The sequence below is a fragment of the Nomascus leucogenys genome, chromosome 10 (genome assembly GCF_006542625.1).
Source record: "Nomascus leucogenys isolate Asia chromosome 10, Asia_NLE_v1, whole genome shotgun sequence".
In the NCBI taxonomy this organism is placed as follows: domain Eukaryota; kingdom Metazoa; phylum Chordata; class Mammalia; order Primates; family Hylobatidae; genus Nomascus; species Nomascus leucogenys.
The window spans coordinates 58564844-58591393 of NC_044390.1; the positions used below are offsets into that span (position 1 = coordinate 58564844).

Consider the following 26550-nt stretch of genomic DNA (forward strand, 5'->3'; position numbering starts at 1 on the left):
TGCAGGTTGCTTAGGGACGCGACTTCCCTACTAGCTGTCACTCAGGCAACGAAGGCGGGTCCAAGAGTGCAATGTCCAATCAGGGGCGCCGCCGGGAAGGCGGGCGGAGGGGACGCTGCGCAAACGGCGAGGGCGTCGCTACCAGCCGCTGCTCTCCGCTTTGGGGTCTCCTCACCCCAGAAGGGCCTCAGGTGGAAGTAGGACCTGTGCTGGCCACGGGAGAGGTAGACAGGACACCAGGACATCCCAGAGTCTGGGAAATGGTGAGTGTGCGGGGCTGGGGGACTTGAGATGGGGGAGAGGGGCGGGTTGGAACCGGCTGGATCTGGCTGTGGTGGGACCCAGGCCTCCCAGCCGTTGTCTCCCGGGTCTGTGGACCCGAGTCCTCCTGGCGCAGCTCGGCCCTCGGTCTCTCTGGCCGCAGAATGGGGCTGGGCCGGCAGCCGGGACCCCAGGCGTCTTGTCCAGTCCCTGCGCGGCGACTGCGGCCCCAGTCCCGGAGCCCTCTCTGGGCAGCTCAGAGCCTGCAGCCTCGCGTCTCCCCAGATTGTGCGGGGGCACGGGAGGGTCATGGTGGGAATCCCGTCTCGGGCGTGGGGTTCATGCGTGGGAGGAGCAGTGTTGTATGGGGTCCTCAGTCCCTCTTTTCTTCCCAAGGGAGGACTCGTTTCTCAAGGTTTCCAAGTGTATGGGAAGCCAGATCTCAAAGCCACGACCCTGTCCTCCAGCCAGGCTCTTCCCAGAGCTGGATTAAATCCCTAAATTTCTGGATCCCTTTCAAATGCCAGTGTCTTCTCTCCAGTTCACAACGTCGTTATATCAACCAGACGCAGTATTTTAATTATCCTTTTTGTACGGAGGAATTGATGGTTCTTTTTAAAAGATTTAACGTATGCTTTTGGGTATTTACATGAGAGGAAAACAGAGGAGAAGGACTTGACGCTACCTCGTGTAAAATGCTTATGCCTCTCTTGCCAGTATCTCTCCTGGGACTTGACATCCTGTGGGAACTCCTTTGGGTTGAGTCTTCTTTTTGGAAACTTTCCTGGGAGATCTGTCCTTTCCAGCGCAGCACTTCCCCTCCCTGGGCTTATCACCTTGAAAAGATTTACTCACTTAATTGATTCCCAAAAATTGTAAAATATACGTAATTAGGAGACCTACAGCCTAGCCAACATGGCGAAACCCCGTCTCTACTAAAAATACAAAAAATTAGCCGGGCGTGGTGGTGCACGTCTGTAATCCCGGCTACTCAGGGGGCTGAGGCAGGAGACTCGCTTGAACCCGGGAGGCAGAGGTTGCAGTTGAGATGAAATTGCACCACTGCACTACAGCCTGGGCGACGGAGTGAGACTGTGTCTCAAAAAAATAAAAAAATAAAATAAACCTTTAGAGTGGATGTAAAATATTTCCAAAGAGGCAACAAAGAGATGAGTTTCAGAAAATAATAAAATATCAAGCTAGGAGCGGTGGCTCACGCCTGTAATCTCGGCACTTTGGGAGGCTGAGTCACGAGGATCGCTTGAGCTCAGGAGTTCAAGACCAGCCTAGGTGACATAGAGAGACCATGTCTCTACTAGAAATAAAAAAAAAAAAATAGCTGGGTGTAATGGCCTGCACTTGTAGTCCCAGCTACTTGGGAGGCTGAGGCGGGAGGATGGCTTGAGCCTTGATCATGCCACTGCACTCCAGGCTGAGCAAGGTCTCATAACTTGTCTCAAAAACAGAAAATAATAATAATGAAATATCCCAGTATGATATTACATTTATTAAAAATTTTTGTTTCTCTTTTTTTCTTCTGAGAATGTGTAGCAAGTTCCTCAGGTCTGTTCTTTCCTTTTGGGTGATTTCAAATGGAATTCCATTCTGGGCTCAAGTCATCCACCTGCCTCAGCCTCCCCTTTGATTTCTTCAAACACTGGGTTTGTGTCATGTAAATATCAGTAGTGGTCCAGGTCACTTGACTGGAGAGCAAAGAGGACTCAGGTCAGTGACTCCAAGCTCTGAGGCCAACCCTTGGGTCTGCCAAGGGATGTAATCGAAGGCCCAGTTGTTTCTTCCTAGGGAGCCTCCCCTGCAGGTATCCTACCTGCTCATACCTACTGTGGAAGGAGCCCTTTGTACTGAGAGAAGCTGCTGAGCACTGGAAAGCTGGGGATCTGAATGCACATTGGGGTATTGTCTGAATCCAGTGATGCCCTTCCTGAGGGCATAATTGTGGTTTCCTTGGGCCTATTTTTAGACATTAGGTTTGAGTTTTGCATCTGTTGTGTAGGTGTACTCAGTGTAATTTTTCTATAGTGAGAAAGTCTGTAAAGGCCAGGAGATCTGTCTCCTGGACACAGGATGAATGAATTGGGGAGTTCATTTGGACACAGGATGAATGAATTGGGGAGTTCATTTGGACACAGGATGAATGAATTGGGGAGTTCATTTGGATGGAGGATGAATGAACTGGGGAGTTCATTTGGACACAGGATGAATGAACTGGGGAGTTCATTTGGGTCAGAACCTTAATCTCAGTCCAGTTGAGAGTTTCCTCACGGCAATTGAAGGGGCGATTTCCCTGTCACCAGGGGTGAGGGAATGTGTGGAGCTCACAGAGTTCATTCCTTTGGCTCCTCAGGTGTCCCTGCCCTCTGTCACCAGGCACTGTCTCACTCTAAGAGTTGTTGCCCAACAGCAAGAATGTGGGCCCCAAGCTTGTGTGTGTTTAGCTTTCTGAGTGTGGGTTTTCCTTCTAAATTGTGGGGAAGCAGGCTGCTAGTCTGAGCTGACTTGAGAGAGAGAGAGAGGGAGAGAGAGAGGGAGAGGGAGTGTGTGTGTGTGTGTGTGTGTGTGTGTGTGTGTGTGTGTGTATTTTAGCGATGGGTTCTCACTTTGTTGGCCAGGCTGGTCTCAAACTGCTGGCCTCAAACAGTCCTCCCACCTTGGCCTCTCAAAGTACTGGGATTACAGGTGTGGCTTTCCTTTCCTTTCCTTTCCTTCCTTTCCTGTCCTGTCCTGTCCTGTCCTGTCCTGTCCTGTCCTGTCCTGTCCTGTCCTGTCCTCCCCTCCCCTTCCCTTCTTCCTTTCCTTCTTCCTTCCCTTCTTCCTCGAACACCTTTCTTGGCTCAAATGATCCTCCCACCTCAGCTTCCCAAGTACCTAGGACTACAGGTGTGCACTGTCACACCTGGCTAATTTGTAAATTCTTTGTAGATCCTCACTGTGTCCAGGCTGGTGGTTTTTTTTTCCTTTGGATTCTTTTATTTGCTGACTATTACAGCAGCTGAATTCTAGTTTCTGTTAACACTTTTTAATGTTATTCCATATGTGAGTGTGTTAAATTTTGTTTCTTGGGTTTGAAAATATAAGTTGATTGAAAGGTATGATGCAACTAAGGCAAGAAAATTCAGAAACCAGGCCGGGTATGGTGGCTCACGCCTGTAATTTCAGCGCTTTGGGAGGCCGAGGCAGAGGGATCACTTGAAGTCAGAAGTTGGAGACCAGCCTGTCCAACTTGGTGGAACCCTGTCTCTACTAAAAATATAAAAATTAACCAGACACGTAATTTTTTGTGGGTGCCTGTAATCCCAGCTACTCGGGAGGCTGAGGCAGGAGAATCGCTTGAACCCCGGGTTAGGGGGAAGGTTGCAGTGAACGGAGATTGTGCACTGCACTCCAGCCTGGGCAACAGAGCAAGACTCCAACTCAAAACAAAAAAAAAGAAAGAAAACTCTGGAACCAAACAGAATATTTGTTTGGCAAATATTCTTCTTTTAGGCAAGAGAACCTCAAGATAAGAGATGGATGTATTTACATTCTCAGGTACATTTTTCATTTTTAGATCGGTTTTTGTATGTGCATGTCATAGAGTACTTTGAAATTTAAAAGAGGACAGGCATCGTGGCTCATGCCTGTAATCCTAGCACTTTGGGACGCTGAGGCAGGTGGATTGCTTGAGCCCAGGAGTTTGAGACCAGCGTGGGCAACATGGCGAAACCCTGTCTCTACAAACAAACAAACAAACAACAAAAAAAATTAGCCAGGTGTGGTAATTTTAGCTGGGTGTAGTCCCAGCTACTCAGGAGGCTGAGATGGGAGGATCCCTTGAGCCTGGGAGGCAGAGGTGGCAGTGAGCCAAAATTGAGTCAGTGTGCTTCATTCAGCCTGGGCGACAGATTAAAACCCTGTTTCAAAAACCAAAAAAAACAAAAACAAAAAAACCTCAAAGTCCGTATGATTCCTATTGCAAATGAATTTCCACTTGAACTAAAAGGAAAACGCAATTGAACTTTTTTTTTTTTGAGACAGAGTCTCGCTCTGTCGCCCAGGCTGGAGTGCAGTGGTGCGATCTCGGCTCACTGCAAGCTCTGCCTCCCAGGTTCACACCATTCTCCTGCCTCAGCCTCCCCAGTAGCTGGGACTACAGGCGCCCGCCACCACGCCCGGCTAATTTTTTGTATTTTTAGTAGAGATGGGGTTTCACCGTGTTAGCCAGGATGGTCTTGATCTCCTGACCTCATGATCCACCCGCCTCGGCCTCCTAAAGTGCTGGGATTACAGGCGTGAGCCACTGCACCCGGCCTGAACTTCTTTATTTGGTAGAATAACTATTCAAAGCTTATATATATATATATATTTGAAAATCCTAACATACTTAAGATAAAACGCTAATGCATTATAATATGCTACTCCTTCCCAATAACACCTCCCAGTGTGAGCTGGTAGGACACGTAATAATGCACCTGTAATTGTATTTTAGTAGAGGGTTCAGTGTACAGGATGTCTGATCCCTCGTAAGTGCTATTACGTGCCACCTGCATTTATAGTTAGAAAGAGATTTGAAAATTTTTCACTTTTGTAATTGTCAGTGTTTATTAAGTTTTTTTTTTTTTTTTAAGACAGGGTCTCGCTCTGTTGTCCTAGTTAGAGTACAGTGGCACAATCATAACTCACTACAGCCCTGAACTCCTTTCACCTCTGCCTCCCAAGTATCTAGAATTACAGACATGAGCCACCATGCCCAGCTAATTTTATATATATATATATTCTTTTTTGTAGAGACAGGGTCTCACTCTCTTGACCAGATTGTTCTTGAACTCCTGGCTTCAAGCAATCCTCTCAACTTGGCTTCCCAAAATTCCCTAATATGAGCCACCACGCCCAGCTGGATTTAGTCTTCTTCTTTTTTTTTTTTTGAGACGAAGTCTCACTCTGTCGCCAGGCTGGGGTGCAGTGGCGCGATCACAGTTCACTGCAATCTCCTACTCCCAGGTTCAAGCAATTCCCCTGCCTCAGCCTCCTGAGTAGCTGGGACTACAGGCGTGTACCACCACACCCGGCTAATTTTTTTGTATTTTAGTAGAGACGAGGTTTCACCACGTTGGCCAGGATGGTCTCGATTTCCTGATCTCGCAATCCACCTGCCTTGGCCTCCCAAAGTGCTAGGATTACAGGCGTGAGCCATCGCACCCGGCCTGGATTAAGTCTTAGAATTGTTTCATACGTAGAAAATTTTAAATCAAAATTTAAAAAGCAAAAGTAAGTTGATTAAAAATGAAGATTATTAAGTAGTAAAATATGGCTTATTTAAATTTAGCTGTTTATTTTAAAGAAATCATGCACGTGGAAGTTAGAAAAAAATCCACAATAGTTGAGTCTAACTTGAAAAGACTCACTGCCAGCATATCCTGGTCCACTCCAGCCAGGGCACTTGCTCTAGCCACCCCCCAAATACCCACTTTTGATAATTTTTTTTTTTTTGAGATGGGGTCTTGTTCTGTTGCCCAGGCTGGAGTACAATGACATGATGATAGCTCATTGCAGCCTCAACCTCCTGGGCTCAAGTGATCTTCCCACCTCAGCCTCTTCAGTAGCTGGGACTACAGGTGTGTGCTGCCACTCCTAGCTAATTTTTAAATTTTTTTATAGTGATGGAGTCTTACTATGTTGCCCAGGCTAGTCTTGAACTCCTGGGCTCAGGCAATCCTCCTGCCTCAGGCTGTCAAAGCACTGGTGTTATAGGCATAAACCACTGTGCCTGGCCTTTTAATAATTTCTTAAGCATACTGTCAGTGTTTCTTTTTATAAAAATAAGCAATTGCAAATGCATGTTTTTCATACTCATGTTGGTTCTGTAATGTTTTGATTTTGGCTGTGGACATCATAAGCGTCACTGTTCTCTCTTCTCCTCGTGCTGCACACCTGGGCAAGCTGAAAAAGTCTGGGAGCAGGATATTCAAACCACAGAAGCTCCTGCTCTTGAGCAGGAACTCTCTTGTAGCCCCACCCCCAAACTACAATAAAAACCCGGGCCAGGAGGCTTTCTTTGCTCTCTGAAGCTATGTCTTACCTGCTTGAGCAGCCTGCCCTGCTTTCCCCAAGACCTCAATGATCACAGTAGTGAGTCTTTTCATACCCTTTGGTGTCTGTTCTCCATGCTGTTATTAGTGTCAACATTGGAACGACATAGGAATTGTTACCATGAGCATGGTGTTCAGACATTGACCATCACCCCATGGGTCTGTCTTCTCTTGCACTGAATTGCTACCTGCTCTGTTGCCTGATGGCCAGCATGCACTTTCAGCTGCTGCTTTCTGGGAAGCTACTATTTCGAGTTGTGCTACTCTGCGTTGCATGTTGAGCCCTGCCAAGTCTGGGTTCTATGTTTAGCCAACTGGAGTTGGCAGTTTTGATAATTCCTTGGCTTTTAGTAAGAGGAATATGAGATTGGATACTCCTTAAAGTGGTCCTGGGTAGTGTTTCTTGGCCTGGACTTATCTATGTGTTTTAGAGTGAAGCTGTGACTGCTGCTGACCTGACATACAAGGTGCTCATGGGAAAGACTACCTGTCAGAGCAGTCATTTTTGAAAACGAGACAAAAGAGAGGGGGAAAGGCAGCTGTTAGATGGTGGGCCGAGTCCACACTCCTAATAGCACAAGGCTCACAAGGACCCTTAAGTGCTGCTGCTGTTGCTCTACTGCAGCAAGGATGCTGACCCTCAGGATTATAGGGCATACTCATGGCTCCTCTTCAGCATTGCAAAAGGTTCATTCAAAGCCAGCTTAAGGCCCAGGTCCTTAAACTCTATAAAGCAACCATGAGGGACAAGTCCCTAAGCCTTATAATAGTGATTTGTGGCTCTTTGGAGGGAAAAGAACACCCCTCCCCTGTAGAGAGGATTTTGCTGTCAAAATATATCCAGGGACGAAAACGAAAACAAAACAAACATGTTAGGAAGGAAAGGAACAAAAGAAAAAAATGCTGAAAAAGAGGTCCACAATTTGACCCAATTGGAAATTCGAAATAGACTAAAGGAATTTAGACAACAAAAAAGATAAAAGAGCCTCTATATCATAGGCTCTGTATTAATTTTAACATCTTATGTAATGTATTAATTGACACACTATAGGATTAGCCAATACGAGGGCTCAAATTATGGTTATACCTGGGAGACCCACTAAAATTTAAGCAAGGTATCCCCCTGATAATCTTAAGGGAGTTACTGAATATAAAATAGAAGACAAATAAGAATGTCTCATCTTAGCTATCGTAACTGTGCCTAAATTCCCCATGTTCATGGTACCCAGTGTCCTAAAATACCCCAGAATGAACAGGTAAACTCTAAACCAGTGAGTCATAAGTGAAATTTCAATTAAATCTTTGGCACTTACAAACTGGCTTGACAGAATGAGACCCTATGGAACTTAGTCCCCAGTTAAATTAGTTATGATGGCTCAATATAAATTGAACATGGCCTTCAAGGATTGAAAACTATTATATAAAACCTATTTAGTGAGGAAGTGATTATTCCCTGTGCTTCTCGTTTTAAAAATACAGTTTGGCCTTTCTTAAACTTGGAGAGAATGAATGGCAACCCACAATGGATTACCACAACCTTAATGCTGTGGTCCCACCCATTAAGCCCCTATACCAATACCCAACATGGAAATTACTGATACTATCCAGCTGATCTCACAGATTTCACCATCTCACAGGCTGATTATACACCTTTACCTGGTTTCCCAAGGGAACCTCAACAGCCTTGCCATCGCACAGTCTTTGCAGGCAAAATCTGAACTGCATCCACCTTTCTCTAGGAGCACAGTTATGACACTACATTAATGACAGCCTTGTCTGAGGACATTGTTTTGACATTCATTCAGGACACATAAATACTGAAAAAAAAAATAGAGCTTACAAAAAGTCCATTGCCCCATATATAAAATAAGAGACCTTTATGTTTTGGTTAAGTTCCTAAAAACCATTTGGTAAAGGAGAGCCGCTCCATCCCTGACACTACTATGAAATAGCTATTGTCTCTCTGACTACCCACAGCATCTTCTAGGTTCTTTTGATGTTCTGGAGGCAATATATTCCTTGTTTATAAATTTTACTTAAGACCATTTTATGCTGTTAATTGCAAATTGGTCCACCTTAAATGGGTACCCCTACCACAAAAGGCTCTAGAGTCTTTTTCATTCTCTTAACACAGAGCTTTCATAGAGAAGGAGCTTTTTCATTTTAATGAAGTCAAACTTACTGATTTATTTTGTATGGATTTTGCTTATATCTAAAAATTTATCACCAAACCCAGGGTCACCTAGATTTTCTTCTTCGTTAACTTTTAGGTATCCTATAACTTTACTTTTTTTTTTTTTTTTTTTTTTTTTTTTTTTGAGACAAGTTCTCCCTCTTGCCCAGGCCGGAGTGCAGTAGTGCAGTCTTGGCTCACTGCAGCCTCAACCTCCTGGGCTCAAGCACTCCTCCCACTTCAGCCTCCTGAGTAGGTGGGACTGCAAGCATGCACTACCACACCTGGCTAATTTTTGTATTTTTTTGTAGAGATGGGGTCCCACTTAGTTGCCCAGGCTGGTCTCAAACTCCTGACTTCAAGCTACCCTCCTGCCATGGCCTCCCAGAGTGCTGGGATTACAGGCATGAGCCACTGCTCCTGGCCTAGATTTTACATTTAGATCTATGATCCATTTTGAGCCAGTTTTTGTTTAAGGTGTAATGTCTGTTTCTAGATTCGTGTTTTTTTTCATTGTGTTTTGCATGTGGATGTTCAGTTTTTCCAACACTGTTTGTTGAAAAAGGCTATCTTTTTTCATTGAATTGCCGTTGGTCATTTGTTGAAAATCAGATGACTCTATATAGGTGAGTCTATACTATACTAATGTGAGTCTGTAAGAAAGCAATTGACTTTTGTATATTAACTTTATATCCTTCAACCTTGCTATGCTTCCTTTCCCCCTAGTTTGAGGAGTTTCTTGTGGATTCTTTGAGATTTTCTACTTAGACAATCATGTCACATGCGACAAAGACCGTGATATATTCTTCCTTCCCAATCTGTATCTCTTCTCCCCTCCCCTCCCCTCTCATCTCATTAGTTATACTTTGAGTATAATCTGTTGAGTAGGAGTGGTAAGAGGGGACGTCTTTGCCCATTTCCTCATCTTACCAGGAAAGCATCTAGTTTCTCACTATTAAATATGATATTAGCTGCAGGTTTCCTATAAATACTGCTTCTCAAAAAGAAGAAAGTCTCTCTGTCTCCAGTTTCTTATCATAAATGCATGTTGGATTTTGCCCATAGCTTTTTCATTTTTATTTTTCCCACTTACATTTGTGATATTAGTAATTTCTGTTCTCTGTCTGTTTTTCAGTTAGCTTAATCATACATTTATCAAATATATTGATCTTTTCAAATAAACACCTTTGGTTTTGTTTAATTTCTCTTTTTACTATTTCTTCTGTTGTGTGCTTACTTTGGGTTTAATTTGCTCATATTTTCTTGCTTTCTTAATGTAGATGCCTAGATTTTTTTTTTTTTTTTTTTCAGACAGAATCTCACTCTGTTGCCCAGGCTGGAGTACAGTGGTGCGATCTTGGCTCACTGCAGCCTCCGCATCCTGGGTTCAAGCGATTCTTCTGCCTCAGCCTCCCGAGTAGCTGGGACTACAGGTGCCCACCACCATGCCCGGCTAATTTTTGTATTGTTAGTAGAGACAGGGTTTTGTCACTTTGGCCAGGCTGGTGTCGAACTCCTGACCTCAGGTGATCTGCCTGCCTCAGCCGCCCAAAGTGCTGGGATTACAGGTGTGAGCCACTGTGCCTGGCCAGGATTTACATCTTTTTAATATTCAGTGTCCATTTTACAAGTTATGGTAGCTATAGTCACTTTAAATACTTTCATATTTTAGCTTTTATACTAGAGTTGAAAGTGATGTTTGTACCACCATTATATATTAGAATATTCTGGATTTGACTATACTTTTGTCTTTACCCATGAGTTTTATACTTTCATATGTTTTTGTGTTGCTAATTAGCTTAGCACTTTGAATGTATTGTCCCACTCTCTTGACATCCAAGGTTTCTGCTAAGACATATATTTATAGTCTTACAGGTGTTGGTGAGGATTTAGAGAAAAGGGAACCTTGGTATACTGTTGGTAGAAGTTTAAATTTAAATTGATACAGCCATTATGGACAATAGCATGGAGGTTTATCAGAAAATTAGAAAAGGAATTGCCATATGATCCAGCACTCTGCTTCTCCATATTTATCTAAAGGAATTGAAATCAACATCTTGAAGAGATATGTGCACTCCCATGTTCATTGCATCATTGTTCACAACAGCCAAGATACGTAAACAACCTAAATGTGTGTCAACAGATGAATGTGTGATGTATACATAAAATAAAATATGATTTAGCCTTTAAAAAAAGGAAATCCTGCCATTGACAACACCATGGATGGACACAGGGGACATTATGCTCAGTGAAATAAGCCAAACAGAAAGGTACATTCTTTGTGATCTCACTTATATATGTACTCTAAAATAATCAAACTCATAGAAGCATAGAGTAGAATGGTAATTTGCAGGGGAAGGGGGAAATGGGGAGATGAAGCTGAAGAATACAAAGCTCCAGTTATGCAGATAAATGAGCTTTGAAGATCTACTATATGGCATAGTACCTATAGCTAACCACACAATGATTTTATAGTTAAACATTCCTTTTAAAATTTTTTAAAAATTTGTATTCATTTTTAAGATGGGATCGTGACCCATTATCCAGGCTGGAGTGCAATGGCACAATCATGGCTCACTGCAGCCTCAAACTCCTGGGCTCAAGCAGTCCTCCTGTCCCAGCCTCTTAAGTAGCTGAGACTACAGGCAAATGCCACCACACCCAGCTAAGATTTTTACATTTTTTTCTAGAGATGTGATCTCACTATGTTGCCTAGGCTGGTCATGAATTCCTGGCATCAAGTGATCCTCCCACCTTGGCCTCCCAAAGTGCTGGGGTTACAGGTGTGAGCCACCGTGCCTAGTCTTAAAATTTCTAAAATAGATATTATGTTGTATTCTTAACACATAGAGAGACACACAAATAGCAATAATAATGAAGGGGGAAAGAAACTTGTGATGAATATGTCTATGTCCTTATGATACTGATGGCTTCATAGGTGTATACTTATCCCCAAACTCATTGAGTTGTATACATTAAATATGTACAGCTTTTTCATGTCAATCATTGCCTCAATAAGTGATTTAAAAATATAAATTTATAGGTGAGCCTTGGTCAGTCATTAATTAGTCTCTTGATGTTCTCCTCTGGCTTATCTCCATCCTGCTTCATAGATGGCCACAGTCTTGATTATTTGATTATTCTTTATACCTTTATCTTCTATTCTTTTTCACTATGTGATGTTCTTTTAGTTGAGCCTTATTTGAACTTTAAATACATGAGTATTAGTGGAATTAACAATGAAAAGGTTTTTGAGTGGTTTTGCCTCTGTGTTTCACATGATAGTGACAGGCTGGGGGAATCCAATCCATTGATGGTGGTGTTTGGGCTTTTTCAAGTTCATTTTTTGCTCTTGTGAAAAATACTGATCCTATTGTTTTGGTGTCTGTGTCTAAGTACAAATACACAATAACTTCTCTGGATGTTGGAGAAAAATCACTGTGCTATAAATTATGGTCAAGTTCAAATTTACAGGAAATAGCAATGGAGTGTATCAGTTGATCTTTCTTCCATTCATGCATAACTATTTGTTTATTGGCAGTGGTCATCAATACTTGGGCGTATCTAATTGACTGATTTTTGTCCTTCTAATATGTAAGAAATTTGATCTATTTGGTATTTCATTTGGCTGTATCAAGGAAGGAGAGAGATGTACCTTTTCCTTTTTTTTTTTTTTTAGACAGAGTCTCACTCTATCGCCCAGGCTGGAGTGCAGTGGCACGATCTTGGCTCGCTGCAACCTCCGCCTCCCATGCTCAAGTGATTCTTGTGTCTCGGCCACCTGAGTAGCCAGGATTACAAGCCCGTGCCACCACACCTGGCTAATTTTTGTATTTTTTGTAGAGACAGAGTTTTGCCATGTTGGCCAGGCTGGTCTTGAACTTCTAACCTCAAGTGATCTGCCCACCTTGACCTTCCAAAGTTCTGGGATTACAGGCGTGAGCCACTGTGCCCAGCCAGACCTTTTTTCATATATGGTGTGTCATCCTCTCTTAAACATGTTTTCATTATTTTTCCTTTTTTCTTTTTTTTGAGATGGAGTCTCGCTCTGTCGCCGAGGCTGGAGTGCAGTGGCACGATCTGGGCTCACTGCAACCTCCACCTCCCGGGTTCAAGCAATTCTCCTGCCTCAGCCTCCCAAGTAGCTGGGATTACAGGTGCCTACCACCACGCCTGGCTAATTTTTGTATTTTTAGTAGAGATGAGGTTTCACTGTGTTGGCCAGGCTGGTCTTGAACTCCTGACCTCAGGTGATCCACCCGCCTTGGCCTCCCAGAGTGTTGGGATTACAGGTGTGAGCCACTGCGCCCGGCCTATGTTCCCATTTTTAAATCATGTGTTCACTTTTTATTTATTTGGCTATTTTATTACTTATTTATTGACAGAGTCTTGCCCTGTTACCCAGGCTGGTGTGATAGCTCACTGCAGCCTCGAACTCCTGGGTTCATATGATCCTCTTGCCTCAGCTTCCTGAGTAGCTAGGACTACAAGTGTGAGCCATCATGCCTGACTGTTCATTTATTTTTACTCTGCATACTAGTTCATTTATTTATTTATTTATTTAATTTTTTTTTTTTATGAAACGGAGTCTTGCTCTGTCACCCAGGCTGGAGTGCAGTGGCGCGATCTCGGCTCACTGCAAGCTCCGCCTCCCAGGTTCACGCCATTCTCCTGCCTCAGCCTCTCCGAGTAGCTGGGACTACAGGCGCCCGCCACCACGCCCGGCTAATTTTTTGTATGTTTGGTAGAGACGGGGTTTCACCGTGGTCTCGATCTCCTGACCTCATTATCCGCCCGCGTCGGCCTCCCAAAGTGCTGGGATTACAAGCGTGAGCCACCGCGCCCGGCCACTAGTTCATTTATATTGCATGTATGTCAGATATTTTTTTCCTGCTTTGTGGTTTGTCTTTTAACTTTCTTGATTTTAGTATATTTGAACTTTTCAGTCTCATCCTTTATGGCTTACTCTTACATGAGAAAATTCTCCCTACTCTTGCATTTAAAAAAAATTTGCCTGTGACTTTTGAAACAGTTTTAATTATATTATTCACATTTAAATCTACATTAAATTGATTATTGTCTATGGAAAAGAGCGGATGCAATGCTTTTTCCAGTTAGATAACAGTTTGTCCCTTCTACATGTATTAAAGTGTTAGTGATCTCTTCCACTACCCTACAGTGCTTGCTCTATCATTAATCGATTTTCCTTATAAATGCCAGTCCATTGAAGACACTTTTCCTCTCCCTTGTTCTATTTATCTCTCTGTGTGTCATGCTGTTTGGAGTGTTAATAGTTTGAAAATCCTTGATACATACTAGGCAAGTATTTATGTTGCTCTTCAAAAGACTTTACCCATTGTTTGACATTTATTGTTCCTCTTAGGTTTGGAAAAGTAGTTTTTCTTGACTCCTAATAAGTCTATTTTAGGGATTTGTAGAATTTTATAAAGATATCATTTGGGAGTGGTGGCATCTTGTTGACACTGAGTTTGTTCTAAGAACATGTACCAACTTTCACCTTAATTTAATTCTGCTTTGACATTACCCAATGACATTTTTAAAATTAGGATTATTAAATATCCTTCATTAGCCTTATTTAGTCATAGTTGGTGTGGAGGAAAGCAGATGCAAGCAAGCCTTTAAATGTTCTTTCCTCATGTAATCACATGGAATGGGCTCAATTCCCCAAGCAACAAGTTGTGATATGATATATTGTCTGCTAGGGAAGCTCATTAGAGACCCAGTGCTCACAGTGCTTTTGTGGGGGCTGATCAAGTAGGCATCCTCTGCCTGGCATGTGAAAAAGTCCAGACTCTTAGAAGGAAAAAAGGAGTTCAATATATACTCTATTGATTCCGTAAACCATTTAGGCACGCTAAGCCACTTTTTTTTTTTTTTTTTCCCCCCGAGATGGAGTCTCGCTCTGTCGCCCAGGCTGGAGTGCAGTGGCGCCATCTTGGCTCCCTGCAAGCTCCGCCTCCCGGGTTCACGCCATTCTCCTGCCTCAGCCTCCTGAGTAGCTGGGACTACAGGTGCCTGACATCACACCCAGCTAATTTTTTGTATTTTTAGTAGAGACGGGGTTTCACTGTGTTAGCCAGGATGGTCTTGATCTCCTGACATTGTGATCCGCCCGCCTCAGCCTCCCAAAGTGCTGGGATTACAACGTGAGCCACCGTACCCAGCCACACACTAAGCCACTCTTTATCACTTAGGTTGGTGTGGTCCCTCCCAAATTCTCACTTCCCAGATATAAGTGAAGGACAACAAATGTCTGGAGACCACAAAATCATATGTGAACTTTTTATGAATTGAATATATACCCTCAGGCATTTAAAGATAAGTAGTCTCAGGTTAACATTTTACTAATGTCAACAGTCTTCCGCACACTAGGTAGTAGGAATTTCTTTGAACAAGTGCCATAGAACCACTGTACAAGGAACAATTAGGGCTTACCTGATCAGCTCACTTTACTCCTTTGACCCACCAACAAGAAAGGTGCGAATGTTCTGTTACTTTACCAAATAGGTAAATTCTAGTATCAGAATTGCTATTTGGGAGTATTTTTTCTGTCCTTTGCATATGGACATCAGTAGGTTAATGATCTTTTTCAAAGGCCAAGATTTAGGGGAATTATGCCACTGAGGGATTCCTATGCTTTGGTGTCAGGATCTCATACCACCACGTACCTCACGGGAGCCTAAAATGAGAGAAGTTGGGAGGATGGCCAGCCTCTAGAGTAGCTGTTTGGGAATCACTTCTTTCTGAAATTGGAGAAAGGGAATTTCATATCCTTTTAGAGGACAGCACTGCTGAACCCTTTGAATTTTGTAATCATGGGCAAATTCAGTATGAAACCATTGTGGACTTGGGTGAACTCCCTTGCAAATTGCAACTGTTAACCTGTTACTCAAAGTTGGTAAGTCTCAGGGTACACTGTTAGGTTTCTGAGGGAAAGAGCTGTTCTGGCATCTTATCATCTCCATCCTATGTGTGCTAACAATGGTCGCAGCCCTCAGGCTCATGAGTGTAGGGATTTTTTGAAGACTTAATTTTTTTTTTTTTTTTTTTTGAGACGGAGTCTTGCTCTGTCGCCCAGGCTGGAGTGCAGTGGCGTGATCTCCGCTCACTGCAAGCTCCGCCTCCCAGGTTCACGCCATTCTCCTGCCTCAGCCTCCTGAGTAGCAGGCACCCGACACCACGCCTGGCTAATTTTTTTGTATTTTTAGTAGAGACAGGGTTTCACCATGTTAGCCAGGATGGTCTTGATCTCCTGACCTCGTGATCTGCCCTCCTCAGCCTCCCAAAGTGCTGGGATTACAGGTGTGAGCCACCGCGCCTGGTGAAGATTTAATTTTTATGATCTAAATTGCCATGCCTTCTTCCTCCTGCCTGTGCTCTAACATCCCAGTAACCTCCTGCTTCCATCAAATGGGACAGGGAGAAAAAAGAAACACTGGGTCTGTGATAAATATTACACAAACAAGTTAAAATTAATATTTCACTAAAAGAATATTTTCACTCAACCAGTTGGATCTGACTAATTCTAATGGTCTGCAGTACTTCGGTATAACATGGCCAGCAGGATGTTGTTGCAAGTTGCACAGGCCCTCTGGCTTTTCAGTGTAATCATGGGAATACAAGAAAAAATGTACAGTTCTTCAGTATATACTTATTAAAATCTCGTGGCTGGGCGTGGTGGCTCACGCCTGTAATCCCAAGCACTTTGGGAGGCCGAGGTGGGTGGATCACGAGGTCAGGAGATCGAGACCATCCTGGCTAACACAGTGAAACCCCGTCTTTACTAAATATACAAAAAATTAGCCGGGCATAGTGGTGGGCAACTGTAGTCCCAGCTACTCAGGAGGCAGAGGCAGGAGAATGGCATGAACCCGGGAGGTGGAGCTTGCAGTGAGCCAAGATCGTGCCACTGCACTCTAGCCTGGGAGACAGAACAAGACTCCATCTCAAAAAAAAAAAAAAAATCTCGTACAGATTTGACCCTGTGTTTCATGGGATGCTGAGTGATACATAATAAGGCAGGAGATAAAAAGTATTTTTCTGTGTGGCACGTATACACCATGGAATACTATGCAGCCATAAAAAATGATGAGTTCATGTCCTTTGTAGGGACATGGATGAAACTGGAAATCATAATTCTCAGTAAACTATTGCAAGGACAAAAAACCAAACACCACATATTCTCACTCATAGGTGGGAATTGAACAGTGAGAACACATGGACACAGGAAGGGGAACATCACACTCTGGGGACTGTTGTGGGGTGGGGGGAGGGGGGAGGGATAGCATTAGGAGATATACCTAATACTAAATGACGAGTTAATGGGTGCAGCACACCAACATGGCACATGGATTCATATGTAACAAACCTGCACATTGTGCACATGTACCCCAAAACTTAAAGTATAATAATAATAATAATAATAATAAAAGTATTTTTCTTACAAGGAATTGTTGGTCTTAAACTGGAAATATTTGCCTCATTTGTATAGCATTTCTCCAAGATGCTGTGTATCCTGTCATTGGAGAGCATAAGACTTGAAGTGATCATAGTAAAAATGTAGAAATAATTTCCAAGTATTCATGGTGGTGTTAAATTTATGAAGAAGTAAGTGTGGAAAAATATTTGAGTTCTGATGACAAAGTTACAGGATAAATGGAGAAAAAGGAATTATATATGAACTTTTAATGAACTGAGTATATATTCCCAGTGCTGTCACTCTCACCCATCCTCCTCTATACATGTGGGATGTTTCAGGACTCAGTGGTCTTTGAGGATGTGGCTGTGAACTTCACCCAGGAGGAGTGGGCTTTGCTGGGTCCCTCTCAGAAGAAACTCTACAGAGATGTGATGCAAGAAACCTTTGTTAACTTGGCCTCTATAGGTAAGAATGAAATTATTCCCTCACTTAGTCAATTAGAGAACAAGTGTTTCTTGCTCATCAACAAGGTTCCAAGGTTTAGAATGTTGAAAGGGAATACTTTGGTAAATAAATCAGACAGGATAACAGCTCACCCTAGATTTAGAATCTAATAAATTTTCTGTAATTTCGAATAGGTTTAATGATTTTTCTGGGCCTGCGTTTTAGGGGAAAACTGGGAGGAGAAGAACATTGAAGATCACAAAAATCAGGGGAGAAAGCTAAGGTGAGTTGTACTTACAAAAGAAAATACTGTCTTATGAGAGAATCTTAGCATGCCATTAAGTTTTAAAAATGAGCAATTGAAACAAATAAGCCCCATTTCATATTTATTTATTTTTTGAAAATTTTTGCCAAGAAAGTTTTCTTAAAAATGGTACAGATGTTCAGTATTTGAAAAATATTTCACCTGGAAACAATATTAAGAAAGTCTATATTATGAATTTTGGCCAGGCATGGTGGCTTACGCCTGTAATCCTAGCACTTTGGGAGGCCGAGGTGGGCAGATCACCTGAGGTGTGGAGGTTGAGGCCAGCCTGGCCAACATGGCAAAACCCTGCCTCTACTAAAAATGCAAAAATTAGCCAGGTGTGGTGGTGGGTACCTGTAATCCCAGCTACTCGTGAGGCTGAAGCAGGAGAACTGCTTGAACCCAGGAGATGGAGGTTGCAGTGAGCCAAGATTGTGCCACTGCACTGCAGCCTGGGCAACAGAGCAAGACTCTGTCTCAAAAAAAAAAAAAAAAAGAAAGAAACTCTATATTATGAATTTTATTTTGATAATAGCTCTGGTCAAGTACTCTTCCTGAGCATTCATGACATACATTTCCCCTGAAAATGGCAAAAGTGTAATTCTGCTACCTACTAATGATTGTGAAATAATCAATAATTATAAAATTATTAATTTTAAAAAGCCACTAATTGTGTGCTTTTTTTTTTTTTTTTTTTCTCACAGAAGTCATATGGTAGAGAGGCTCTGTGAAAGGAAAGAAGGTAGTCAGTTTGGAGAAATCATCAGTCAGACTCCAAATCCTAAACCAAACAAGAAAACTTTTACTAGAGTAAAGCCATATGAATGTAGTGTGTGTGGAAAGGACTATATGTGTCATTCATCTCTTAATAGGCACATGAGATCTCATACTGAACATAGATCATATGAGTATCACAAATACGGAGAGAAATCATATGAATGTAAGGAATGTGGGAAAAGATTCAGCTTTCGAAGTTCATTTCGAATACATGAAAGAACTCACACTGGAGAGAAACCCTATAAATGTAAACAGTGTGGTAAGGCTTTCAGTTGGCCCAGTTCCTTTCAAATACATGAAAGAACTCACACTGGAGAGAAACCTTATGAATGTAAGGAATGTGGGAAGGCCTTCATTTATCACACAACCTTTCGAGGACACATGAGAATGCACACAGGGGAGAAACCCTATAAATGTAAAGAATGTGGGAAAACGTTCAGTCATCCCAGTTCTTTTCGAAATCATGAAAGAACTCACTCTGGAGAGAAACCCTATGAATGTAAACAATGTGGAAAAGCTTTCAGATATTACCAAACTTTTCAAATACATGAAAGGACTCACACTGGGGAAAAACCCTATCAGTGTAAGCAGTGTGGTAAAGCTCTTAGTTGTCCTACATCCTTTCGAAGTCATGAAAGGATTCACACTGGAGAAAAACCCTATAAATGTAAAAAATGTGGCAAAGCCTTCAGTTTTCCTAGTTCCTTTAGAAAACATGAAAGAATTCATACAGGAGAGAAACCCTATGATTGTAAGGAATGTGGGAAAGCATTCATTTCTCTTCCAAGCTATCGAAGACATATGATAATGCACACTGGAAATGGACCTTATAAATGCAAGGAATGTGGGAAAGCCTTTGATTGTCCTAGTTCTTTTCAAATCCATGAACGAACTCACACTGGAGAGAAACCCTATGAATGTAAACAGTGTGGTAAAGCCTTCAGTTGTTCCAGTTCCTTTCGAATGCATGAAAGAACTCACACTGGAGAGAAACCCCATGAATGTAAACAATGTGGTAAGGCCTTCAGTTGTTCCAGTTCTGTTCGAATACATGAAAGGACTCACACTGGAGAGAAACCCTATGAATGTAAACAGTGTGGTAAAGCCTTCAGTTGTTCCAGTTCCTTTCGAATGCATGAAAGAATTCACACTGGAGAGAAACCCTATGAATGTAAACAGTGTGGTAAAGCCTTTAGTTTTTCTAGTTCCTTTCGGATGCATGAAAGGACTCACACTGGAGAGAAACCCTATGAATGTAAACAATGTGGTAAAGCCTTCAGTTGTTCCAGTTCCTTTCGGATGCATGAAAGGACTCACACTGGGGAGAAACCCTATGAATGTAAACAGTGTGGTAAGGCGTTTAGTTGTTCCAGTTCCATTCGAATACATGAAAGGACTCACACTGGAGAGAAACCTTATGAGTGTAAACAATGTGGTAAGGCCTTCAGTTGTTCTAGTTCTGTTCGAATGCATGAAAGGACTCACACTGGAGTGAAACCCTATGAATGTAAACAATGTGATAAAGCCTTCAGTTGCTCACGTTCCTTTCGAATCCATGAACGAACTCACACTGGAGAGAAACCCTATGCATGTCAACAATGTGGTAAAGCCTTCAAGTGTTCCCGTTCCTTTCGAATACATGAAAGAGTTCATAGTGGAGAGTAACCCTATGTATATAAGCAATATGGCAAAGTTTTCAGTTGTCCTAGTTCCTTTTTTTTTTTTTTTTTTGAGTTGAATTCTCACTCTGTCGCCCCACCTGGAGTGCAGTAGCGTGATCTCAGCTCATTGCAACCTCTGTCTCCTGGGTTCAAGCGATTCTCCTGCCTCAGCCTCCTGAGAAGCTGGAACAACAGGTGTGAACCACCATGCCCACTTAATTTTTGTATTTTTAGTAGAGATGGGGTTTCGCCATGTTGGCCAGGCTGGTCTCCAACTCCTGACCTCAGACGATCTACCTGCCTTGGCCTCCCAAAGTGTTGGATTACAGGTGTGAGCCACCACACCCGGCCCCCATTTCCTTTTGAAGGCATGAAATTATTCATATTTCAGAGAAACCCTATGACTATAAGACATGGGAATACCTTCAGTTATTTACATGTGAATATGAGAAAGCATTCATACTGGACAGGAAACCTTGCGAATGTAGGCAGTGTGGGAAAAACTTCAATGGTCGTGTGACCTTTTAAGGACCATGAGAAGGCATATGAAGTGTAAAGAATTTTCATATGCCCTATAAATGTAAAGAATTTATAACCTTAAAAATGTAAAGAATGTGGAAAACCCTATAAATGTAAAAAATGTGGAAAAACCTTTATTTGTCTTAGTTTACTTGGAAACCATGAACGAACTCACACTGGAAAGCAACTTCTTGAATATAGACATTGTGAGAAAGCCTTCAGTTGGCCCACATACTTATATGTGAGAATGCAGACCGGATAGAAATCCTATAAAAGTGAGAAATAGCAATGTTTTCCATTTTAACAAATGCTCATGTGATACTCCCTTATGTGTGAACCTTCAATCTCATGTTGAAACTCCCACTAGGGAGGTACTGTATAAATGTAGATAATATGGGAAAGCCTGATGCAAGCTAATTCATGTATATTGTTCTAAAAAATTCACAACATGACAGAAATGTTATAAAACATATTATCAGTTACTGATTCTTAAAGTGGATCTCCGAATTAGGAATTTCTATTACTTTCACAAAAGAACATTGAGATGAGATAATTCTGTAAGCTCTTATACAGTTGTACACAAGTTGAATTGATCGTATTTTTTCATTAAATCAGTTTCTGAAATTTTGTCTTTCCATATTGAAGTCTGTTAGATTCATGAGTGAATTGAAGTGTATTTATAATAAGCTAGTAGTTTTGATTTTTATATATTCTTTAGTTGTGCTGTAACGGGCCATCAAAAAATGATAATTTGGTAATTTTTAGGATTTCCTACTGGCCTTATGTGGCAGGTACTAGATATCATTATATGTATTTCATCTTTCTTTCTGACCAAAAGAAACTTTTTTAGAGGAAGACAGAATACCCTTTTTTCTATTTTTTATGCTAAAAAATAATCATAATAAATTTTTGAGTCTGCAGAGTTTATCATACAGTATACTCTCTCATTGGAATTATTATTTTCATCTTCTGTTTGCTATTTGTAATTCCTTCTGGCTGTGATTTGGATAATAGACTTTGCATTAATAAGAGAGATCTGAGATAGAACCATATAACCTATAGCTGGAAATGGCTATCCTGGATTGTGTTAACATGGGTTATGTTGTGACCTGTGTTTTCTATAATCTATCCTTTTATGGCTCCATGGTATAATTCACCAATAGCCTACTTGCAGGAGATATGGAAGGCAGAAGTGAAGAAAGCATTAGTCAGGTTTTATAGCCACCATATGTGGAGACAGATGGATGCATAGGGGCTTCAGGGACACCTGCTTCCACCACATTGTCCTGATCCTTTGCTTTGCCAATTGAGGGTATTCTTAGAACCACCACTAACTGCTTGGCTGCCATATTTTCCTTCCTTCCTTCTTTCTTTCCCTTTCCCTTTCTTTTCTTTCTTTACTTTCTTTTTCCAAGACGGAGTCTTGCTCTGTCACCCAGGCTGGAGTGCAGTGGTACGATCTTGGCTCACTGCAACCTCTGCCTCCTGGGTTCAAGCAATTGTCCTGCCCCAGCCTCCCAAGTAGCTGGGATTATAGGTGCCCGCCACCAAGCCCAGCTAATTTTTTTTGTATTTTTAGTAGAGATAGGGTTTCATTATGTTGGCCAGGCTAATCTCAAACTGCTGACCTCATGATCCGCCCACCTTGGCCTCCCAAAGTGCTGAGATTACAGGCGTGAACCACTATGCATGGCCCCAGCTGCCATATTTTTAAAGATGTAGTTTTCCACAAATTGTCTTTAAAAGTTCTACTCAAAGATGCACTGCAGTTTGGATTTTCCTAGAAACTCTAATGTGTCCACCAGGCAATATTTAGACTCTTAAAGTTGGGAATATTCTCTGATATTCTGACTCACCTCATCTCTAGGTTGAATTTATTGAAGGTATTATTTATGTAATAAATACCATGTTTTGTTAACAGTACCAGTGACTATGTGTTTCTGATTCCACCGTGACAACTACAGTGGTGCAGTCAAAAAGAACTACATGGGTGTTTGTTCCTCCACTGCACTGTGCAGTGAATGCACTTACCCAGTCCTACAGTGTAAGAATAAGCATCTTCCTAATATCAAGCAGATTGTCGGTGTTTCCTATTACAGTTGAATGTCATCTCTCAGTACATTTTCAATTTTGTTTCATTATATGTGATTAAAAACTATGTGTATGTTTTTGTTGAACAAAAGCTTCTGTAGATGTTTCTTAGAAATATTTTATTAACTGTTTTCAAATAACTTGTATGCTATTACTTGTCTCTTTTTCTGCAAGGATATATTAAAATATTCCATTGCAATTATAGATTTTCAGATTAAGTTTTTTTATTATTATTATACTTTAAGTTCTAGGGTACGTGTGCACAATGTGCAGGTTTGTTACATATGTATACACGTGCCATGTTGGTGTGCTGGACCCATTAACTCATCTTTTACGTTAGGTATATCTCCTAATGCTATCCCTCCCCGCTCTGCCCACCCCACAGCAGGCCTCAGTATGTGATGTTCCCGTTCCTGTGTCCAAGTGTTCTCATTGTTCAATTCCCACCTATGAGTGAGAACATGTGGTGTTTGGTTTCTTATCCTTGTGATAGTTCGCTGAGAATGATGGTTTCCAGCTTCATCCATGTCCCTACAAAGGACATGAACTCATCCTTTTTTATGGCTGCATAGTATTCCATGGTGTATATGTGCCACATTTTCTTAATCCAGGGATTTTCAGATTAAGTTTTTAAATTTATTGAGTTAATCCTCATATATTCTGAGTCAATATTATGTGCATACAAGATCAAGTATTTTCCTTAGGAATTTTTAATTTTTTATTCTTAATATAGTTATGAAAATTTCTCATGCATTCATAATACCAAAAACTTAAATCATGGTTGCTTCCGTGCCTTTTTTTCAAAGATCACCAGGATCACACCTGTAGTCAAGAGAAGAGTGTTAAGAATTGTAGTAATAAGAATGATCATAAACCGTAAATGACTATGGGGAGTATCAGTAAGATGGTGCTCGGCTGGGTGCGGTGGCTTATGCCTGTAATCCCAGCACTTTGGGAGGCCAAGGTGGGCAGATCACAAGGTCAGGAGTTTGAGACCAGCCTGGCCAACATGGTGAAACCCCATCTCTACAAAAAAATATATAAAAAATAGCTGGGCATGGTGGCGTGCACCTGTAATCCCAGCTACTCAAGAGGCTGAGGCAGGAGAATTGCTTGAACTCCAGGAGGCGGGAGGTTATAGTGAGCCGAGATCATCACGCCACTGCACTCCAGGCTGGGCGACAGAGTAAGACTCCTTCTCAAAACAACTTCTTTTTGGATTTGGATTTTTGTTAGGTGACTTGATTGTTAATCACCAAACTGAGACACTCCTGTGTGTGTTGCCTGCTGTGAGGTGAACTTAATTGTGTCACTGGTAATCATTATTCTTATCTAGAGGCAGGAAGAATGAAGTGGAGCTAAACCTAATTCCTAAGAAACCATTCACTTGGATTAGTGAGTGGAGGGTAATTTTGGTCATTTTAATGTCTTCAACTCTGTTCTCTTTTACCATTTTTAGAGACATGGTTATTGTTTTTGTCTTGATCCATCATGATTGCTGAGTAGCTTTGTCTGATGAAGGAAGTGTGACATTTTTCTCTTCAACAGGATAAGACTTGGCCTTACCTGAGTGTGAAGTCAGATCCTAGTCCTGTGGAACTGCTCGTAACCTTTCTTATTATCTAAACATGGAAATATTTCTTATGGTGTATTGGACAATGTTTTCCACAAAATATCTCAATTAAAATATGTAAGTTCAGCTGGGCGCGGTGGCTCACGCCTGTAATCCCAGCACTTTGGGAGGCCGAGGCGGGCGGATCACAAGATCAGGAGATCGAGACCACTGTGAAACCCCGTCTCTACTAAAAATACAAAAAAAAATTAGCCGGGTGCGGTGGCAGGCACCTATAGTCCCAGCTACTCGGGAGGCTGAGGCAGGAGAATGGCGTGAACCCGGGAGGCGGAGCTTGCAGTGAGCCAAGATCGCGCCACCGCACTCCAGCCTGGAAGACAGAGCAAGACTCCGTCTCAAAAAAAAAAAAAAAAAAAAAAAATGTAAGTTCACTGAGTCTTTAGCAAACTATATAATACCCTTTTTTTCTCCTTTGTGCACTAGCAGAGTCCTGTAAGTGTAGATAAGTTTTCAGAGACTACAAACCTAGCAAGGTGCAAAGACAGAATCACTGTTCAAATCAAGCCATCTTGCTCTTGATGCTAATTTTTTTAACCTTTCTCATAGGCCTGATACTGTAGTATCAAAGCATACACAATTCAGCACAAATGATCAAGACATTCTAGGCTATGGATATAGAAACATGAAACAAGTTCTTGCCTTCCTGATGCTTATAGATTTGGGAAAAGAGAGATGGTTAATAAAAGGTAAGGGTTTGATTTATAGAAAGCAATTAAGATTTTTGAAGGAAATGAAATAACAACCAACCTGTGAGATTAATAGGGAAGCTATGGTTGTGTTGGATACCTTAGCTTTGGAGGGTAGGGACCTCCAATGTTGTCATTGATCATTTATTTCCATTATCTAACATATCTTTTTTTTTTTTTTTTTTTTTTGAGACAGGGTCTTTCTCTGTCACCAGGCTGGAGTGCAGTGGTACGATTTTGGCTCACTGCAACCTCCGCCTCCCAGGTTCAAGCCATTCTCCTGCCTCAGCCTCCCGAGTAGCTGGGATTACAGATGCCCACCACCACGCCCAGCTAATTTTTTTTTTTTTGTGTATTTTTAGTAGAGACGGGGTTTCACCATGTTGGCCAGGATGGTCTCAATCTTCTGCCCTCATGATCCACCCGCCTCAGCCTCCCAAAGTGCTGGGATTACAGGCATGAGCCACCGTGCCTGGCCTTTTTTTTTTTTTTGAGACGGAGTCTCACTCTGTTGCCAGGCTGGAGTGCAGTGGCGCGATTTTGGCTCACTGCAACCCCCTCCTCCCAGGTTCAAGTGATTCTCCTGCCTCAGCCTCCTGAGTAGCTGGGACTACAGGTGTGTGCCACCACACCCAGCTAATTTTTGTGTTTTTACTAGAGACGGGGTTTCACCATGTTGGCCAGGATGGTCTCAATCTCTTGACCTCGTGCTCCACCCGCCTCAGCCTTCCAGAGTGCTCGGATTACAGGCGTGAGCCACTGCACCTGGCCTATCTAACATATCTTATTAAAACACTGAGGAACTGCTCAGGTTTGATGTATACTGGGGAACAATACAGTCCTACATCCCTGGGATGAACAGTAATGATTCCCCATAAACAAAGGTGTAGATATGGTTCATCTTTATTTTTATAATGGATCAAAGTTTTGAGACATGTAAAGCATGATCATGAATTTGAACATAAGTATTTAGGATTTGAGATTTCCTACTGATTTGGGCCACAGGTGTTGGTGATGTTTACATTTCTGTTTAATGTCATTTTAAAGATTTTTTTTTTTTTTTTTTTTGAGACGGAGTCTTGCTCTGTCCCCCAGGCTGGAGTGCAGTGGCGCGATCTCGGCTCACTGCAAGCTCCGCCTCCCGGGTTCATGCCATTCTCCTGCCTCAGCCTCCCGAGTAGCTAAGACTACAGGCGCCCGCCACCACGCCTGGCTAATTTTTTTGTATTTTTTAGTAGAGACGCGGTTTCACCGTGTTAGCCAGGATGGTTTCGATCTCCTGACCTCGTGATCCACCTGCCTCGGCCTCCCAAAGTGCTGGGATTACAGGCTTGAGCCACCGCGCCCGGCCCATTTTAAAGATTCTTAAGTTGCCTTGGATATTCTGCATGATCATTTTGCTGTTGTGCAGACTGAATGACCCAATATGTACCACCCAAAAAATCTATGGATGTTTAGAGGGTAATTTTCAA

The 26550-nt window shown here is 42.1% G+C and overlaps 1 protein-coding gene across 3 annotated transcripts; it reads left to right on the forward strand.

Annotated features, from left to right (window-relative positions):
- The first annotated feature begins 111 nt into the window (after nt 1-111).
- Nucleotides 112-22960, forward strand: ZNF709 (zinc finger protein 709). Of its 3 annotated transcripts, XM_003275784.2 has the most exons (4): nt 112-263; nt 17299-17425; nt 17630-17687; nt 18416-22960. In XM_003275784.2, the coding sequence occupies exons 1-4, from the start codon at nt 261-263 to the stop codon at nt 20151-20153; spliced, it is 1926 nt and encodes a 641-aa protein (XP_003275832.2). In that variant the 5' UTR covers nt 112-260; the 3' UTR covers nt 20154-22960. The 3 variants fall into 3 exon arrangements, with proteins under 3 accessions (XP_003275832.2, XP_030676606.1, XP_030676607.1); XM_030820746.1 differs by lacking the exon at nt 112-263 and having other exon boundaries at nt 17000-17425; nt 18416-20368; XM_030820747.1 differs by lacking the exon at nt 112-263 and having other exon boundaries at nt 17000-17425; nt 18584-20368.
- Nucleotides 22961-26550: the final 3590 nt, after the last annotated feature.